General features: G+C 39.4%; 1 protein-coding gene across 1 annotated transcript in view; it reads right to left on the reverse strand.

Annotated features, from left to right (window-relative positions):
* LOC138444865 (pantetheine hydrolase VNN2-like) overlaps window positions 1-15,163 on the reverse strand; it is a 24,952-nt gene extending 9,789 nt beyond the window's left edge. Inside the window, exons 1-4 of the mRNA XM_069598446.1 lie at window positions 14,884-15,163; window positions 14,633-14,763; window positions 3,983-4,175; window positions 66-354 (exon numbers count right to left, since the gene is read on the reverse strand). Coding sequence (XP_069454547.1) covers window positions 66-354; window positions 3,983-4,175; window positions 14,633-14,763; window positions 14,884-15,138 — 868 coding nt within the window. The 5' untranslated portion in view covers window positions 15,139-15,163. The remainder of the gene's footprint in view (window positions 1-65; window positions 355-3,982; window positions 4,176-14,632; window positions 14,764-14,883) is intronic.
* Between the last annotated feature and the right edge of the window lie 6,530 nt (window positions 15,164-21,693).

The raw sequence follows: 21,693 nt of genomic DNA on the forward strand, positions 1-21,693 counted from the left end.
TCCAAAGCATGAGTTTCTCCCCATTTAGAAATATAATCTGCAAACCTCATCTGGTCAGGGATTACCTGTCATTTTCAGGCTGACATTATGTGTGTTTGCTGCAAGAAGATTAACTCTCATTCCCATTGCCCATGCCGAATGAAATTCAATAGCTGTCAAAAAGGGCAAAACGTTCATCCAAGCTGTGGGAAACAATATGGTGTCCACGTGGAAATCTTTCACCAGGGTCACAGCAGGATCACGGAAGAGAATATCAAAGCATGTGAAGATGCCTAACTTTCCAAAGGCGGTGTTGAAAGTCACCAGCTTTGGCTTTTCGGGGACATCAAATTGAAGCTCATGGTAGAGGTGGTACTGTAATAAACACACAGGATAAAACCAGAAAAGCCTTCTTTATTGAAGAGATGACACATGAAGACCCTCCAAGTTAGTAATTACCTGCTCAACAGTGGGAAATCTATAGAAGGTGAATGCCACTGTGATTGGAAGCTAATTTTCAAAGAAAAATATGGAAAATATAGTTTCTCTCTGTCTGTCTGTGTCTCTGTCTCTGTCTCTCTTGCTCTCCTTTTCTTTCTCTCTCCTCCCCCTACTATTCCTCCTTACCTCCTTCCCTCTCTCAATTAGGGGCCAAATACCTCCCCATGAATTGCAAACACTATGCGCTTCTTGAAAGCTGAAGATACACATCATTTTTCTTTGAGTCCCTGAAACCTAAAAATATAATTGTCATTGTTGCTTAGTCACTGAGTTGTGTCCAATTCTTTGCAACCCCACGGACTGTAGCCCACCAGGCTCCTCTGTCCATGGGATTTCCCAGAAAAGAATACTGGAGTTGGTTGTCATTTCCTTCTCCAGGGGATCTTTCTGACCCAGGGATTGAACTCGAGTCTCCTACATTGGTAGGTGGGTTCTTTACCACTGAGTCACCAGAGAAGCAGAAATATAATAGATACACAATAAATATCTGTTAAGCGGGTGAGGGAGGCCCCATCCATCTTTACCATGTCCCGTCCAAAGTAATCTCATGGACTGTTAACCAGTTTTGAAAATTATTGTTTAAACATAAATGTTTTATTTCATTCTGATTTCTTCCAAGTAAGCTTGAGAAACAAACCTAGCTTCATTTGATAATCAGGGTCAATAGCTCAATAAAACCATTTGCAAAGCAGGAAAAGCTTAGAGTTGGAAGCAAGACTATTAAAACTCCTCTCAAAGTTTATTTTCTATCTAAAATTTTTTTAATTGAAATTTACTAGCATTTTAAGAATCAGTTGACAAAAGTTCTCTTATCAGATCCATATGTCAGAGGATATGGGTCATGAACTGTTCTGAGGTACCCTGATGGGAGAGTGAGAGCTTCTCACTTTAGGATGACTCAGGTCGTCACTAGCTGCCCACATCCTGTACACTGGGCCATCCTGCCATTTACTGGGTCTGGTTAAGTGGATTGATCAACTATGTTATCTGTTTAATTTGGTCAACACTTACAGAATAGAAGAGTAGCTGCAAAAATAGCCTTTAAAATGATACTAACAATGCAAACACAGTCTCCAAAATAACGAAAATGACATTCCTATTCCCAATTTGAGACACATTTGCGAAAACGTAAAAGTTTAATTACATTTGAGAACAAGTTGTCAGACCCACAAGATTACATAGAAAACTCTTTGAAAGTTTTGGGTCTTATTTATAAACACACAAATAAATGCATAAATAAATATAAACATATTTTTAAGGACTCATGTGAAATTTTTTTCCATAGAGGTATGTGATCAAAAACATTTGAAAATCACTGATGCTATATCTTTCTTCTTGACTAAAATTTATTTTTTACCTAGGACTTCCAGGAGATAATTTCTCCACTCAGAAGATTCTGAGGTTCCAATATAAGATTATTAGAAAAAAGAATATGGGACAGGAAAAGGGCCATTCACACTGACCTGCATACCTCATTCATGTAAAAGGTCAGTCTCTCTCCCTGCCCAATTTGGTACAAAACTATGACTTTAGGTTATTTTACTCAGATTTCAAAGTAAAAATTTTATAATTTAATGTTAAATCAATAAAAGGATAATTAAATCAACTGGTACAGAATCTAAAAAATAAAAATCATTTTTGTAACTTGATAGAAAGTGAAGAAATTAGCTTCTGTGAAACTAATTCATACAATATGAAAACATCTTTTATCATTTTAGTGTTAAATGGTATCCAGGTCAGGAAGCAACAGTTAGAACTGGACATGGAACAACAGATTGGTTCCAAATAGGAAAAGGAGTACGTCAAGGCTGTATATTGTCACCCGGCTTATTTAACTTCTCTACAGAGTACATCATGAGAAATGCTGGGCTGGATGAAGCACAAGTTGGAATCAAGATTGCCAGGAGAAATGTCAATAACTTCAGATATGCAGATGACCCCACCCTTATGGCAGAAAGCGAAGAACTAAAGAGCCTCTTGATTAAAGTGAAAGAGGAAAGTGAAAAAGTTGGCTTAAAGCTCAACATTCAGAAATTTAAGATCTTGGCATCTGGTCCCCATCACTTCATGGCAAATAGATGGGGAAACAGTGGTTGACTTTATTTTGGGGGGCTCCAAAATCACTGCAGATGGGGACTGCAGCCATGAAATTAAAAGACACTTACTCCTTGGAAGGAAAGTTATGACCAACCTAGACAGTATATTAAAAAGCAGAGACATTACTTTGCCAACAAATGTCCATCTAGTCAAGGCTATGATTCTTCTAGAAGTCATGTATGGATGTGAGAGTTGGACTATCAAGAAAGCTGAGTGCCAAAGAGTTGATGGTTTTGAATTGTGGTGTTGCAGAAGACTCTCAAGAGTCCCTTGGACTGCAAGGAGATCCAACCAGTCCATCCTAAAGGAAATCAGTCCTGACTATTCATTGGAAGGACTGATGCTGAAGCTGAAACTCTAATACTTGAGAAGAACTGACTCATTGGAAAAGACCCTGATGCTGGGAAAGATTGAGGGCAGGAGGAGAAGGGGATGACAGAGGATGAGATAGTTGGATGGCATCACAGCCTTGATGGACATGAGTTTGAGTAAACTCCGGGAGTTGGTGATAGACAGGCAGGCCTGGCTGCTGCAGTCCATGGGGCCGCAGAGAGTCGGACATGACTGTGGGACTGAACTGAACTGACTGGTATCCAGATGACAGTCATCTCAGTATCCTTTGTATCAATATTAAAATTATTTGTTTTACATATGCAAAAACTTTATCTTGATTCTGGACTTACAAAATCTTTCTTACAGATCTGTCTACAATTTAATCCACATTTCTAAAGTGTCAGTTTTTTATTGCTCTCTTTTAAAAAATATTGGTAACATCATATTGACAAACCTAGACTGTGTATTAAAAAGCAGAGACATTACTTTGCTGACAAAAGCCCATTTGGTCAAAGCTGTGGTTTTTCCAGTAGTCATGTATGGATGTGAGAGTTGGACCATAAAGAAGGCTGAGAGCCAAAGAATTGATGGTTTTGAACTGTGGTGCTGGAGAAGACTTTGAGAGTCCCTTGAGTCCCTTTTGAGGGTCGCTTGCAAGGAGATCCAACCAGTCCATTCTGAAGGAAATCAACCCTGAATACTCATTGGAAGAACTGATGTTGAAACTGAAGCTCCAATACTTTGCCATGTGATGTAAAGAGACAAATCACTGGGAAAGGCCCTGACGCTGGAAAAGATTGAAAGCAAAAGGAGAAGAGGGTGGCAGATGATGAGATGGTTAGATAGCACCACCGACTCAGTGGACATGAATTTGAGCAAATTTCAAGTGATAGTGAAGGACAGAGAAGCCTGGCAAGCTGCAGTCTGTGGAGCTGCAAAGAGTCAGACATGGCTTAGCAACTGAACAACAACAATAAAACATTGTATTATAAGGAAATGAAGCTCTGTCTCCTAAACATAGAATATACCCTTCTCAAAGGAGGCTCCATGTTACACACTCACCCCCCCTTACCTTATGGTAACGCGCCACCAGCTTTCCCTTTGCATCATATACCACGTTGGTGTTGTACTGATAATGGCCATTAGAAGGACACATGGTATTACGGGAACTACATGGCTTTTTGTCACCCATATTTGCCACGACATAGATAGAGTTGTTCTTGGCCAGGCAGCTGAGTCTTGCTTGTACTGGTGTATGACCAAATCTAAATCAAATTTTAATTAAGACATTTCAGTGTCAAAGAGAGAAAGGCCAATACTGTATGCTATAACTTATACATGGAACTTTTTAAAGTCAAACTTGTAGATACAGAAAATAGAATGGTGGATATCGGAGGTTAGATTGTGGGAAACTGGGGACATGTAGTTTAAGGGTACAAACTTGTTACTAATAAATAGATAAACCTCAGAGACTGAATGCATAACATAGTGCTTATATTCATACGTATGCATGTATGATAAACCTCAAAGTTGCTATGAAACTAAGTCTGAATTTTCTCACATACGCACAAAAAATACTAACTATGTGACATGATAGAGATCATATTTAGAAGTCACAAATTAAACTTGATGAGTTTTTTTTTTCCAAATTGTATCTATTACTCCAGCAATTCACTCTCCTGTAGCAGCAGTTTTCATCTCTTCAAGAGATCACTCCATCAACACACACATGTACACTAGTACCTCTCATCTGTGGAAAATAAATAAAATAAAAACCTCTCTTGACCCCCACATGCCCTTCTAATTGGTTTTTTTCTTAGGTCCCCAGGTTCTTAGGTCCCTCTTACAACAAAACTCCCTGAAAGAGCTGGCCCTCTTCCTGGATCAGCCCATCTTCTCCCGTTCCCTTTGGAAGTGCTCAGTTCAGGCTTCGTTGCTATCATCCCACCTGACAACCCCTACTAATGCAAGTGATGACAGCCACATCTCACCTTATCTTGTACTACTTCTGCATCAGCTGACGGAGTTACACTCTCCTCCTGGAAACACCTCACCCCACTTACTGGACCCCACTCTCTCATTCCCCTACTCACTGGGTGCTTTTCTCCATCTCCTTTTCTGGTTCCTCCTCTTCTGCCCTGAGTCTAAACATTGAAGTTTCCTGTGGCTCAAGCATTAGATTTCTTCTCTTCTAACTCATTCCATAGGTGAACTCATCTTGGTGATACATATTGTCTCTCTATTAGAGGTAAGTTTCTCTTCTTTTTCTAAGGAAACCTTATTCTTTTATTATTTCCAACAATAATCCAGTTCCTAAAGTCTTGAATTTAAGATGTATTGGGGAGTTTGGTTCTTGGTAGTTTGGAAATAGCCAAATGAGCTCTCCTTCTGGGTCGTGGAGGCGAGGGTGTCTTAGTTTGTTAGTGGTGCAATCCAAAGCTAAATTTACTATCTGGGTGGTGGAATGCCACTGGAACCCCCTGGAAATGGTAGCAGTGTGAGCCACTGCACCAAGGCCAGGTCTGAGGGCCATCACCTTTGGACTCTGGAGATTCCAAACAATGAAGTGACAAACAGCAGAATAAAAAAGAAGGGACATGATTTTTCCATTTGTGCCTTTCTTTCTAGCTGTGACTCTGTGGCCTTGTGTAGCAGTTATGCAAAATAGTCTATAATTCTTATCTTTGGGTTTGAAATGAGTGTAAAAAAGAATGTTTGCATGGCTTATTGAAAAATCAGACTACTGTGTCTTTACAATGAAAGAATAACTTTATATGATGAAACTAATGTTTTTGTTCTTACTGTAGAAATACTTTTTTTTTTCAAAGTTTATACATGGTTAAGGACATAAAAAATGTACTTGACAGGTCTCTTGTTTTACCTAGAATAAAGAGTATGCAGACCTGTGGTTACATGTGTGAACAGATCATTCTTTGAGACAGTTCTTCCTCCTCTGAGGACCAAGATTTTTGCTCTTTAACATTACTGACCAGTGTGGAGTTGGCATACCTTTGTGTGTGCTCAGATGGTCTGTTGTGTCTGACTCTTAGCCACCCCATAGACTGTAGCCTGACAGGCTTATCTATGCGGCTCTTCAGGCAAGAATGCTGGAGTGGGGAGTCATTTCCTCCTCCAGGGATCTTCCCAGTTCAGGGATCGAACCCACATCTTTTACGTCTCCAGCATTGGCCAGCAGATGCTTTACCGCTAGCGCCACCTGGGAAGCCCAGCATGGCTTTATTGATAAGTTATTAATATTGCTTGAGAATAGTCACACTAAATGTAAAAGAAATAGAGTAAGTGCCATGTCAGGATATCTTTTTTAAACTAAGTATGATTATCAATATACTCATAAATTAAAAATGCAACTACTATTCTTTTATAGATGATAGATATTTTGTTTTATTTCCTAAAGCTTAATAGGTTTGAATATGGACTTTATTTGTAGAAAGCAAATAAGAGGAAATCTATAAAAGCATGTCTCAAAATAATTACCTATTTATCCACCCTATAAACTACATTATGACATGTGTTTCACTGAGAGCAATGTGATTTGAAAAAAAGGGAGATTATGGGGGACCCAGATCTACTTAGATGTTTATAGATGGTTCCTGATTTGAACTGCCTTTGCCAAAGTACATTCATGACCTCACCAATGAGAATCTGATAAGATTCACTTTTGATTTTTAAAGCACAATTAAGTGTTCTGGAGCTTGCTTTTAGCAGGCAGTGTAAATTCAAACCCCAGATGACTCTTTCTCATGACTGCATTTCTACTTCCTTACTGTAGATCTCTAGACATTTGCTGGTTACATGGGTGAATGAGTGAATGAATAAATGACAAGGAATGGATTGATAAGTATTCTTATCCATGTTAATAAACCTGATTTGAAAATGTTTTTCTCCCTGATTTTCTACCTCCAACCCTGACCTTGTATTTCATGCCAGACTCAAATATATATCCACCAGGGTTACATCTCCACTTGGATGTCTATTAAATTACAGCTCAAACTTCAGATGCACAGAATTGATTTCTGAAGTTCCATCCCAGACTTGCTATTCCTTCAGTGCTCCTGTAACTGACCAGGACCCTAGGGGACCTAACCAGGACAGACTCCCTCACCCCACCCCTACCCTGCTATATCCTCTACCTGCCTCTTTTTTGTAGAAAAACTTTAGTCTCCTGGGCCTCCCCTGAGTCACAAAAATTTAGCTCAAGAATTAATGACTGTAAGAATGTAAAGACATAGTAACAAAAAAATAGCAGTTGGGCCAGGAGGACTGGTAACAATTTAAACAATGGATCAGCCATACAGGAGCACAGAATGTTAGGTCTTCCCCTGAGGACATAAAAATCAGTGTCTGACACACATTCTTAGTTGTTTTGCAGACACAAAAACCCTCACCAGATGGAAAAAGCTAAGTGCATGAAGGCCATGAGCAGGTAGCACCCAGACTGGCTGGAATCTGAGGATTGATGATGTTAACCCCTGTGACATCACCCTATTACCTCTCCATCAGCTAATCAGAGAATTATGCGTGAGCTGATCACATACCCTGCAACTCTCTCCCTTACTTTGTCTTTAAAAACCCTTCCCTAAAATCCACCGGGAGTTTGGTTCTTTTGAGCATTAGCCACTGGTATACCTGGCTTGACATTGAGCTTTCCTTCACTACAACCTTGTATCAGTAGATTGGCTTTCCAGCGCCTGGACAAGAGGAACCAACTGGTTCACTAACACTCCCTATGTCCATAAATGGCAAGTTTGCATCTCCAACTGCTTAGGCCAAACATTTGAGAGTCACTCTTTTGTTAGTTTGTTTGGAGAATTTTGTTTTGGTTGTGAGGCAAAGCTTGTGGGATCTTAGTTCCCTGACCAAGGATTGAACCTAGCCCCCTAAAGTAGAAGTTCATAGTCCTAACCATTAGCAGTAATCTTTTGATGTTAGACTACTTTGTTTACTTTTATTTGTTTGTTTTTTTCTTGGAGGTGGGGGTGTTGCAAAAACCCCTATATATCTTGGCTCCTCTCTTACCTATTTGGAACAGTCCAAAGAAGTATCTGAGCGACTGAATCCCAGGCTTAAGGCCTTGGTAAAGTCCCAAATAAAACATAATTGTCAAGTTTTATATTGTACTTGGTTTTTTCCCATCAACACCCTTATTATTATTTCCAAATGACATTCTACATAATAAATGAGTTTGTTTACATCTATCTTCCCCCACAAGAATATTCATATGCCATGGGGAAGGCAAAGACTTCGCTTTAATAAGTGCTATATCTCCTATTCTTAAAATAGTATCTGGTACATAGCAGGTGCTCAAAAAGTAAACATTAAATGAATTAAATGTGACTACACTGAATGACAATGCAAACCCATTTTCTTTCAAAATTTCTTTTTTGTAGCATAGAGCTATGAAAGAGGAATAGAGGTAAACACCTCTATTCCACCTGGAATAGACCTGTCGTCCAACTGTCACCATGTGGCTCTAGTGGTAAAGAATAAGCCTGCCAATGTAAGAGACATAAGAGATGTGGGTTTGATTAGGAAGATCCCCTGGAGGAGGGCATGGCAAACCACTCCAGTATTCTTGCCTGGAGAATCCTTGCCTGGAGAATCCCATAGATAGAGGAGGTGGGCCAGTGTCCATGGGGTCAGAAAGAGTTGGATACAACTGAGGCAACTTGGCATGCCAACCTTCACCAGTTTTCATAGCTACTGTGATATTTGACTAGCCCATAAATTGGCAAAATATGTTGGTTTTTTTTTTAAACTAAGAAATCCATCTCACAATCCTACTGTGAGATGAAAAACAAATGGGTTGTCCCCTTCTCAAAACTTCTAGTCAGAAAGACTGTCCAGCTGTCACCCCTTTTCTTCCACAACAAACACCATGGGAAGCATCAGCTCAGAACAAGGAGAACAGGAAAGTGGAGCTGCTGACTGTCACGGAACCCAATATTCTCCTCGTTGTGTGGTTAAGCTCTTTAGAGCTGAGAAAAGCCGTTTTCTGATAACCCTTACATAAGCTTCAGACTTATCAGTAGTGCCTCAAAAAGCATGGTCTCCGTAATCCCCAGCAAAAGCATGGCAGAGGAAAGTTTAATAAACTTAATTTGAGGTACCAGAGTGAAAAAAAGTATAAAAGGGTAAGAGATGGTGAGAGGATCTGAGAGTTGAGAAAGAATGAGTATGAAGTATAGAAGTGTGCAACCTGTACCTCAATAATTCAAGCCTTAGTAGATAGTGGAAGTTATATATTAATATACATATATATTAAATATTTTATATTGGAAAGTTTCTAAATTAATTTTTCCCAGGAAATTTAGCTTTATGAGCCTAGGAAACTGCAAAATGTCAAAGCATAAAGTCTTATGATTCAGGTCTTTCTGCATGGGAAACAGATTCTAGAGCAGAGAGACTATGAAACTGAAGTCTGGTACCATCAGTAGAGACTGTCAGGGAGTGTTTAACAGGAGGATTCCTACGTGCTGTTTCTCACAAGCCCTTTGTTTCTTTTTAAGCAGAACAGCACGCTGCTCTCAGGAACTGAGGTCATTGTGTGAGACAGGCTTGAATCTCCTTTAGTAAACATTCTCTTTATGACAAAACTGCTTAGTCTCGATCCCCTTTCTTGAGATATGGATTGTCTCCTGACCTTGTTCCCTTGGTAACAGTTGCTGTACGTTTGTTTTCTGATCTTTATCATAGTGGAAAGAAACTTCTTGTACCCCAGCCTATATATACTCACAGAAAAATTATTTGCTCCATCAGAGCTTAGGTCCCCGTGTTGTTTTTGTTTCCCTCTCTCTCTCCGCAGCTAATTCTCTGGAGCGTAGAAACCTGTCATGCTCACCCTCCTGCCCGGGCTTCTAACACCCTCTCAAGAAGGCATCCTGTGGCTTCAACCCCTCAAGAGGGCGCCTATACAAAAAGTCTCTTGCCAAACTGCAGAAATTTCTCAAACCAAAGCACAAGAAGTTTATCAAAATGTTCAAATCTACCCATATGAACGACCAAAAGGCCAGCCTGCAACATTAAGACCTTATGTGATAGATGCACCCCTTAATCTAACAGGAAGGGACTTACTTATGCTATGGCAAACTCAGATATACATTCCACATTTTTCCTAAGGGCCACTGCTCATTTCACAAACAGAAGTGAAGTCGCTCAGTCGTGTCTGACTCTGCCATCCCATGGACTGTAGCCTATCAGGCCCCTCTGTCCATGGGATTTTCCAGGCAAAAGTACTGGAGTGGATTGCCACTGCCTTCTCCAGGGGATCTTCCCGACCCAGGGATTGAACCCCAGTCTCCCGCATTGCAGGCAAATGCTTTACCTTCTGAGCCACCATGAAGAGCCTATTTGGACAGAGAAATGGCCCTTTATGAAAGAAAAATTACAGGCTACTAAGGACTTCCCTGGTGGCTCAGACGGTAAAGTGTCTGTCTATAATGCAGGAGACCTGGGTTCGACCCCTGGGTTGGGAAGATACCCTGGAGAAGGAAATGGCAATCCACTCCAGTACTACTGCCTGGAAAATCCCACAGCCAGAGGAGCCTGGTAGGCTCCAGTCTATGGGGTCACAAAGAGTCGGACAGGACTGAGCGACTTCACTTTTACTTTCAAAGAACTTATAGACACACAATTAGGATTAAAACATATTGAGGAATCTTATTCTCCTTAGAACTCTATTCTTATTATAAAAAAGAAATCTAACAAATGGCGTCTCTTAACAGACCTTTGGAAAGTTAATGCATCTTTGAAACCTATGGGTGCTTACAACCAGGGATCCCATCACCTATTACTATTCCTCAAAATACTAATAGGCACGTTATTATTACTGATTTACAAGATTGCTTTTTAAATATACCTTTACACCCTTTAGACTGGGAGGGATTCACTTTCTCTCTCCCTTATCCTAATCATATCGGGCCTCATAAAAGATTTCAGTAGATTATGTTACCTCAAGGTATGCTTAACAGTCCTACTATTTCTCAAAATTTTATAGCCAAGGCTTTACATCCAGTGTGACAGCATTTGGAGTCCTAGATAGAGTGGGCTGTGTATCCCAAGGACATGATAAGAGTTAACTTTAGGTTTTTTCTTAGGCCTGTTTTTGTTTCCCAGGCAAAATTGGAGCTCCAAAAAAGTATTTTAACAAGTTAACCTTTTCCTAACTGCATGTGTAAGAACTGGTTTTGCAATTTCAAAACAGATTTTATTTTAATCAGTTTTCTCTGGAGTCTAAAGAATATCATGGCCATTCAATGTCAAAATATCATTTATCCTTTTTGTAGTTACAGTATATTATTAATTATATATACTAGATGAGGGAATCAACCCATTAATTCAAAACCACAGCCAAATACCAGTCCGCAAACAGATTCCTAGATGATTTTTTTTTTCTTTTGGACTGAAATATTTCCTAGGAATGTTTTCATTATTATCACTTTCCTTTCTTTCTATAACTATTGTTAATATAGCTTTATTTGTTTTAAATTTTTTAAACTTACCGCAAGGAAATATTTTGACAAAAGCAGAAAAACATTTCGAGACATTGAAGGACACCTCCCTTCCTTTGCCTATTTGGTACCAAGACGGGTTAACTAATCGATGGAAATCTAAGAAACTGATCTTACAGGGAAAAGGATATGCTTCTATTTCTCCAGATGGATCCAACGAACTCAGATGGCTTCCTCTTCAGAAGATTCAACCTACGGGGGTTCCCAACATTCAAACTAGAGATGAAACAACAAAAACCCCAGGAAGAAGAAATTCCAGTACAAGCCATGGCAGCTTTAAAAAGTTCCAAAAAACACCACACTCGACACATTGAGCTTATGATCTCCCTACTTGGGGACAGATAAAAACCCTTACTAATCAAGCTGAAAATCTGGTTTCTCAACAGGGAATGCCTTGGAATCCTGAAAATATATATATATTTTTTTCGCTATGCTTGCTTTGCTTGCTTTTGCTTCCCCTGCTCAGGCTGACTTGATTGATCACACTTATTGGACTTATATACCTAACCCCCCTTTTTCATTGAATGGACAGATATAGGACCAATTGTATCCACTAGTGACTCAACACATATGCCCCCTCCTTGGAGCTTGGAGGGGCTCTCTCATCCTGAGAAAGAAGGAAGACTAATTAACATTTCTCTAGGCTATGATATCCTTCCTTTATGCATGGGCCCAACAAAATTATGTACTAATGTTAATCGACAAACTTGGGCTTTCATCCTGCCTTCAAAAAAGAACTTCCACACATTGCTTGGATTATTTACTACCCTTTCTTTGTCCATGAACCATTTTATACTACTGAAACTTTAGGGAAAGAATTAAAGAAAGAACAAAGAACACTAATACAAAGCATTTACTAATAAGAACTTTAAATATATTCCTGTTGATTGGGACAAATGTCAGGCCAAATTAGGAAAATTAATGTTTATGGCTAATCATACAATTGTCTATCGGGGACCTCATGGTATGTGGTTATCTAACTGCTCAGATGATATTAACAGCCTGTGTGTGATTATGTTACTCAAGTAGCATAGAAGGTTACTAATACTACAATGAAGCATTACCATGACGGAGGACTTATTGGATGGCTTGATGGTGGAATGGCTCCCCCTCGACCTCGAATCGTCCTCGATAAACAGATTGGGCCTGAACAATGGGACATCTGGAAACTTGCTGCTTTCACTATAATCAATCGTATTTTATACAAACCTGTGTTCCACTTCCTTTTGTTATAGGAAAATTTACAATTCAGTAAGACTTTATGTTCTGTAACTTGCATAAATTGTAAATTATATACTTGTCTTAACTCCTCTATTTCCTTGAGAAATGATTCCCTTTTGAATTCTTTGATCTCCACATAATCTGTGGCTACCAATAAATCTCCAGCAGCCCTGGGAAGAAGGTCCCATGGCTGGACTTGCTTCCCGGTTACTTACTAAATTGCTCTAGCAAGCTAAACAATTCACTGGATGGCTGATTTTTGGCATTTTGGAATTAATAGCTATTTGCACCACTGCTGCTGTCACTGATGTTGCTTTACAAACCTCAGTTCAAACACATAATTTTATTCAAAATTGGACTAAAATCCCATACTATGTGGGCCACTCAGGCTCAGATAGATGAGGATATTCAAGAGGAAATACAGGAACTAAAAACAGCCATCATATTGGTTGGAGATCAATTAACAGATGTACAGAAACAGGTAATGCTAAAATGTGATTGGCATTCTACTCAATTTTGTGTTACTCCTGTTCACTTCAATAATAGTACCTACAACTGGGAACAAATCAAATTGCATTTATAAAACATACATAACCCACGTAGATGGTTTCAAAGCATTACTCACAGCGTCAGGTCTGGAACTGTAATTTTGGTGATTGTCTTGACAAGTATATTTGTCATCTACCGTTGCCTTCATGCAAAGATTGTTAAAACTAAACAAACTCTAATGGTCAGAACTCTTTTTACAAATATTATAAATAAATAAGGGGGAATTGTCAGGGAGTGTTTAACAAGAGGATTCCTACGTGCTATTTCTCACAAGCCCTTTGCTTCTTTTTAAGCAGAACAGCCGGCTGCTCCCAGGAACTGAGGTCATTGTGTGAGACAGGCTTGAAGCTCCTTTAGTAAACACTCTCTTTACGACAAAATTGCTTAGTCTCAATCCCCTTTTTTGAGATGTGGATTGTCTCCTGACCTTGTGGCCATTATTAACCCCTTGTTCCCTTGGTAATGGTTACTGTACATTTGGTTTTCTGATCTTTATCATAGTCTAAAGAAACTTCTTGTACCCCAGCCTATATATACTCACAGAAAAATTATTAAAGCACCTTTGCTCCATCAGAGCTTAGGTCCTCGTGTTGATTTTGTTTCTCTCCCTCTCTGTCTCTCTCTCTCTCTCCCCGGCTAATTCTCTTGAGTGTAGAAACCCGTCATGCTCACTCTCCTGCCCAGGCTTCTAAGACCCTCTCGAGAAGGCAACCTGTGCCTTCACCCCCTCAAGAGTGTGCCCAGCGCCTTTGTGAGCAATGCAAACCCTGTGTCAAGGGCTTTCTTGGTTCTCTGCGTAAACCAGGGGATATCAGCCTCTTTCTCTCTTTCACTTTCTTATCATCAACTCTAGACCACCAGGTTCCGGTCTGTTAAAGAACCCCAACATGAGACCTTGGAATATTTTCCGAACACAACCCACTGTCCACTTCAGAAATCAACTTACTGTTTATATTCATGAGATTGCCTTCCCCTTAGTTTCTAATCCCAATGATAAATATTTATATATTTCTCCAAATTTAATAATTATATTAGATTATGAATAATTGTTAAATGGTATCTAAGCACAATTTTTAAAAATCAAATGAATGTCTATATATATATAAAACTTATACCACATATGTGAACAGTTAGGATTTATCATTTTCTGTAGTAAGCGTATACATTTTAGAGAATCACAGTACTTTGCACAAACAACTATGACTGGGACTTCCCTCGTGGCCCAGTGATTAAGAATTCACCTTCCAGTGTAGGGGATGCAGGTTCTATCACTGGTTGGGGATCTAAGGAACTAAGACTCCACATGCTGTGGGGCAATGAAGCCCAGGCATCACAAATGGAGAAGTCTGCATACCGCAACAAAGATCCAGCAGAGCCTAAATAAATACACAAATATTTTTTAAAAAATTGGATACTTCAAATACCTGTGGGGGTCTTGACATGGAATCCAGTTCACCTGAGGATCTGGGATATTCTCCAGATAAGGGAAAATGGTTTCCCTGGTAAATTTCCATCCATAAAGTGCATCTTCTGGGGTCACAATGATCTGAGCACCCTGCTCAAAACAAGTTAAATCAAAATTATTGCGCTATGTATGTAGACAATTCAACACTCCAGTCTTCATCAGCTCTCATACCTGTCTTATGAATTATGATTAGCAGAAATAAAAGAATACCTGCTCAGCTGCCTGCTTAATTGCCTTCTCCAGGATATCTATGTTCTTGTTCATGAGGAACAAAGCCTCATCCGGAGAAACAGGTGTTTTTGTGTCGTTTGGCAGTATGACAGCATGTTCATACACTGCAGCTTTAAAGGTATCCAGAGCACTGACATGTAGAATTATTAGGGCAAAAACTGCCACAGAGGTTTGTAAAGAGGAAGTGATCATGACCAAGATATCCTGAGTTCTGCAAGTGAAAGTAACATTCATGTAGTATTTATAGAGGAAGGAACATTTATGTAACATGTGACTGCCAGCTCTTATTTTATAATCTCATGAATATTATGTCTCATCATTTTGGAGGAAAAAAAATTTGAGTTCCATGAATACAATCAAAAAGTATTACAAGGACTGTACAACATGTACTATTGATAATGTGTAATGACAAATTTCAAAAGAAGAATTCAAATATAACACAATTGTACCCTTTTATTAATAGAAAGAAATTAGTTAACAAAATAAACTCTCATGTGAAAACAATGATACAATAAATTTCAGTTTTAAAATTACAAAACCAAATAATAATTTTTTTCTGTTTTGTTGAAGGATCTACACTGTGTTTATTTTCAGAAGATGAAAAAAACTTTTAAAATATTTACTACTAGGAGAATGCAGTACAGGGTGATACTGGGGGCAAAATTCACCCAGATCAACACTCTGACTTACTTATTAAAGACTCCGAATGTGCACTCCATAAAAACAAGATTTTGTGTCTGGTTTGCTCATTGTTGCAACCTTAGTGCCCAAATCACTGATCCTCCAGGAGCTAGTCCCTGGTGTTTGGCCAGAAGAGAAATCAAGAACCTCTCCTTAGGGAGCCTCTGTCCTTAGGGAGCTAAGCCTCCTTCCTCCCCCACTCATTTCCTTGCTTCCTTTCTCTCTTTGGAAATAGATGCAAGCAAAGGGGAAGTATCTCACTTGGGCTAGTGATTACAAAGATCATCTCTGCTGTAAACTCAGATAAGATGAAATTTTCATTTTTTTTAGGGGCAAATGACCACAAAAATGAGCTTTAAAACACACATACGCATACATTATGTGACCACTGAAAACCTCCTGAAAGAAGTGGAAGTGTTAGTCACTCAGTCATGTCCAACTCTTTGCGACCCCATGGACTGTAGCCCACCAGGCGCCTCTGTCCATGGGATTCTCCAGGCAAGAGTACTGGCGTGGGTTCCCATTTCCTTCTCTAGGGGTCTTCCTGACCCAGAGATTGAATCCAGGTCTCCTGCATTGCAGGTGGAGTCTTTGCCATCTGAGCCACCAGGGAGTCTGGTCCTTCCTAGGACATCCATATCCTCCCTTCTCCGGTCCGATTCTATCACACAAGGATTTAGTGCATTTTGTTTATTTGTCTGTTTGATTTGTTTTTTAATCTGAGTCTTTCTTTCAAATACTTTTAAACAGCACAAAAGAGTAAAAACAAATAAATAAAATTCTTAATATAGGTGAAGTCTAAAGGTTATAAACCAGGTCTGCCCAAATGTTCTGCATTGAATAGAAATGTTTAGTAAAGAAATAATGTATTCAGTTCAGTTCAGTCCCTCAGTCGTGTGCGACTCTTTGTGACCCCATGAATCGCAGCATGCCAGGCCTCCCTGTCCATCACTAACTCCTGGAGTTCACTCAGACTCATGTCCATCAAGTCCATGATGCCATCCAGCCATCTCTTCCTCTGTCGTCCCCTTCTCCTCCTGCCCCCAATCCCTCCCAGCATCAGAGTCTTTTCCAATGAGTCAACTCTTTGCATGAGGTGGCCAAAGTACTGGAGTTTCAGCTTTAGCATCATTCTTTCCAAAGAAATCCCAGGGCTGATCTCCTTCAGAATGGACTGGTTGGATCGCCTTGCAGTCCAAGGGACTCTCAAGAGTCTTCTCCAACACCACAGTTCAAAGCATCAATTCTTCGGCGCTCAGCCTTCTTCACAGTCCAACTCTCACATCCATATATGACTACTGGAAAAACCATAGCCTTGACTAGACGGACCTTAGTCAGCAAAGTAATGTCTCTGCTTTTGAATATGCTATCTAGGTTGCTCATAACTTTTCTTCCAAGGAGTAAGTGTCTTTTAATTTCATGGCTGCAGTCACCATCTGCAGTGATTTTGGAGCCCCAAAAAATAAAATCTGACACAGTTTCCACTGTTTCCCCATCTGTTTCCCATGAAGTGATGGGACCGGATGCCATGATCTTTGTTTTCTGAATGTTGAGCTTTAAGCCAACTTTTCCACTCTCCTCTTTGACTTTCATCAAGAGGCTTTTTAGCTCCTCTTCACTTTCTGCCATAAGGGTGGTGTCATCTGCATATTTGAGGTTGTTGATATTTCTCCTGGCAATCTTGATTCCAGCTTGTGTTTCTTCCAGTCCAGCGTTTCTCATGATGTACTCTGCATATAAGTTAAATAAGCAGGGTGACAATATACAGCCTTGACGTACTCCTTTTCCTATTTGGAACCAGTCTGTTGTTCCATGTCCAGTTCTAACCGTTGCTTCCTGACTTGCATACAGACTTCTCAAGAGGCAGGTCAGGTGGTCTGGTATTCCCATCTCTTTCAGAATTTTCCACAGTTTATTGTGATCCACACAGCCAAAGGCTTTGGCATAGTCAAGAAAGCAGAAATAGATGTTTTTCTGGAACACTCTTGCTTTTTCCATGACCCAGAGGATGCTGGCTTATTACCTATATAGAATAGAAAACTGTAAATAATTTTTTAGAAAAATGTTCAAGTCTTTTAGTGGATAATGTGAAGAGATTTTTTATCATCTATTTTCATACAGTAAATCATGAGTGCCTTTAGAGTCTAGAGAGTGTGTAACACAAACAACACTATAGGACAGGAATTGGAGGCATAGAGAGACAGTGATTTAAAACAAGGCGTAGAACTTCTCACTCTTTATTCCAGAATCTTTTCCTGATACCTAAGACATTATGCATGCGTCCGTATTCTAGTTTAACGTCTGTATCCAGGTGTCTGAACATTCAGTTGCATCTTTTAAGGAGTCCTATTCAAAATGACCATCTTAGGAAGATCACAGGTAAATCTAAATATTGAACAAATATTTGATGTAGCTGTTGGAAATAGCATGAACAGTAATTGATGGTATTTCCTCATAGGTAGCAAGGATGACGTATCAAAAATAAGGAAGCAAAACAGAAAAACCAGGCCCTTCTTTTAAAATTGTTTTCTTTTGATACTATATACAAAAAAAAAAATGTAGTTGAGGCCTTTAAGCTCTTGCATTTCTACCAGTATAATTTTGGTCATGATCTACTTCCTCGTCATTTAATCTCACCAACTGGTAACAGTATCTTTTTCGCTTAGTAGTATTTAGATAAGCTGGTGAAAATACACAAACAATCTTTACTTTTGGAGGGTAGGAACAGAAACAGTCTTATCTGTCTTTCGAATCTCAGTGTCTTCAGATTTCCTGGATGTTTTTCTCTCTTTGTCATTATACACAAGAGATATAGTGTTTTGTTTATCAGAGGTGCCGGAGGGAGAAAGGGGAAATGGTCTCTGATGCAAAGTCAAGGTGATGAAGTTCCCTTTTTTCTCTGTAGCATTTCAAAATTGTCTCATAAAAATTGACAATTTGAATAACAAAATATTGGAAGAGTCGGAAACTAGCAAATGAAAAAGCAATTTAAATATGGAAAGATCTATAATATATAAGAAAAAGAGAATGAGTTTTACAAACATTTGCCATAGAGTAGCTGATACACTTTTAAATCTTCACCAAATTCAGGACAGAGAACTTTAAGAGTTTACATTTTCATCTTCATAAATGTGATTGCTTAAGTAAGGCTGAATTAACTTCTTTAGTTTAACTCAGCTATAAAATAATGTTACCTGGCCACGGGGAACATTGATTAATTATAATTTATTGCTGATAAGATCTATTCCCTAATTTACCAGTTTGTGATTAATGGAATTCATTACAAGAGTGACAAGTTCCAATCAATTCAAAGTTTTGAATGAAGAGTCACTATAAAAACTAGGCAGAGCTCAAATATTTGTTTCTAATTGGGATCTGATCATCTCAAAATAGTACTCAATTGAGCTTGGTTTTCTGGCTCTAATAAGAAAGAAGAGTAGAAATGTAGCTTCTTTTCTTTTCTTTTTTCCTTTTTCTCATTTTTGACAGTACGACACAGCTTGTGAGATCTTAGTTTCCCAACCAGAGATTGAAACCAGGCTCACTGCAGTGAAAGCACCAATTCTTAACCACTTGACCACCAGGGAATTCCCTAGACATGTAGTTTCTGCTTTGTATTCCACTTCTCTGAACCTCTATTTCTCACCTAAAAGTTCAGGTAATCATACATGATTTATCATTTTCACAAAGTTGTCCTGAGAGTCAAAGACGCATGAAAGTCCTCTGCAAGTCTATGATGGAATGACAGTAATTAACAAAAAGGGGAGACAATTTATGTTAGGGACCCAGAACCACTATTTTTCAGTTGAAGATCTAGTCCATTTGAGGCACTGTGCTGAGGATGAAATTAGGAACACAGCACCTGGGCACCAACTCCTGGAACATGCACAGCTGCACCTGGCAGACGCACATCCATGGGGCAGTGAGAGCACAATAAGAATACCAAGGCCCAGAAAGGCAAGGAGTAGCTCCTGGCTCTGACTCAAGCCTCAGCACTTCCTGGTTTCCAAGGCTGAAACAGCATTAACAAAGATTTGGAAATAGCATGTACAGTCATCGATGGCATTTCCTCATATGTAGCAAGAATAGCATCAAAAATAAGTAAACAAAACAGAAAAACCAGACCTTTCTTTTCAAATTGCTTTCTTTTGATACTAAACACCAAAAAGAAAAAAAAAAGATAATACTGTACCCTCAAAAAAGTACTTAGTGGTAAAGGACAATGTTTTGTCCTCATTGGGGCTGCGCTTTGGTCTTCAGCATGCCTCTCCGACTCAGTCTCTGAGAAAGAAAATGCTGCTTGAGCCAAATCAGCCTGAACTTAAGCAGAACCAGCCTGAATTTTAACCACGTTTTGGAGTCATGTCCCACCCAAATGAGGTGCTCCTCCAGCTCTGCACTTGAAAGGGTGTTCAACTCTTCAGACAGTTCAAGCAACTCAAACCAAGACAGAATCTTAGAGAGTAAGGATTCCAGCCTGGTTCTCCTAGAATGGATGGAAGGGTTGTGCATAGGAAGTTGCTAATTCCCTCCTGTTTTTCACCTCTGGTAACAGTGATTTCAGATGGTTCAAACTACCCTTCTGTTTTCTCGCTCTCAAAAGTTTAGGACCATGATATGATAAGCTATAGAAGTCTCTTTGATCTGGCTTCTATCAGTATGCTCCCACGCTGTCCTCAAAAGAAAAAGAGTAACAAGCTCTATTCTTAATGATTTCACTTGCAAATCCTTTATTTTGTTCTAATCCAACTCTGCCAGAAGTTCATTGACTTCACCAACAGGAACTTCTGAAATGTCTCTTAGTTGGTGCTATAGACTAAATATTTGTGTTCCCCCCACAAACAGATTCACAAATTGGTATGTTGAAATCTAAACCTCAGTGTGATTGTATTAGGAGGTGAAACCCTTGAGAGGTGATTAGACCATGAGGGTGAAGCTCTTATGAATGTGATCCCTGCCTTTATAATGGAAACCCCAGAGAGCACTTGGTCTCTTCTACCACATGAGGACACAGTGAGAAGATCACCATCTATGAACCGGGAAGTGGGTCCTACCAGACCGGAATCAGCCAGCACCTTGTTCTTGAAGTTAGCCTTCAGAACTGTGAGAAAGAAATTTCTGTTGTTTTAAACTACCCAGTTGATGGTATTTTCTTGTAGCAGCCTAAACTAAGACAGTTGGATTCAATGCTTTCAGTAAGGTCAGGATGACTGCCACAAATGACATGAATCCAAGGGACCTAAATCAAAGTCACTTTTTTATTTGGGCAGGCAGATGTAGAAGCCTGCATTTGAAAGTGTTGTTGTTTAGTTGCTAAGTTATGTCTGACTCTTTGCAACCCCATGGACTGCAGTATGCCTAGCTCAAACTCAGTCCAGTGAGTTGGTGATGCCATCCAACCACCTCATTCTCTGTCACCCTCTTCTGTTGCCCTCAATCTTCCCAGCACCAGGGTCTTTTCCAATAAGTTGGTTCTTTGCATTGGGTGGCTAGGGTATTGGAGCTTCAGCTTCAGCATCAGTCCTTCCAATGAATATTCAGGATTGAGTTCCTTTAGGATTGACTGGTTTGATCTCCTTGTTGTTCAAGGGACTCTAAAGAGTCTTCAGCACTACAATTCAAAAGCATCAGTTCATCCATCTTTTATGGTCAAACTCTCACATATGTACATGAAAAACCATAACTACTGCAAAAACCATAGCTTTGACTATACAGATTTTGGTCAGCAAGGTGATGTGTCTGCTTTTTAATATGCTATCTAGGTTTGTCCTGTCTAGCTTTTCTTCCCAGGAGCAAGTGTCTTTTAATTTCACAGCTGCAATCACCATCTGCAATGATTTTGGAGCCCAGGAAAATAAAATCTGTCACTGTTTCCACTTTTTATCCTTCTATTTGTCATGAAGTGATGGGACCAGATGCTATAATCTTAGTTTTCTGAATGTTGAGTTTTAAGCAGTTTTTCATGCTCCACTTTTACCCTCATCAAGAGGCTCTCTAGTTCCTCTTCACTTTCTGCCATTAGAGTGGTATCATCTACATATCTGAGGTTGTTAATATTTCTCCTGGCAATCTTCAGCTTGTGATTCATCCAGCCCAGCATGTCGCATG

The sequence above is a fragment of the Ovis canadensis genome, chromosome 8 (genome assembly GCF_042477335.2).
Source record: "Ovis canadensis isolate MfBH-ARS-UI-01 breed Bighorn chromosome 8, ARS-UI_OviCan_v2, whole genome shotgun sequence".
Lineage (NCBI taxonomy): Eukaryota > Metazoa > Chordata > Mammalia > Artiodactyla > Bovidae > Ovis > Ovis canadensis.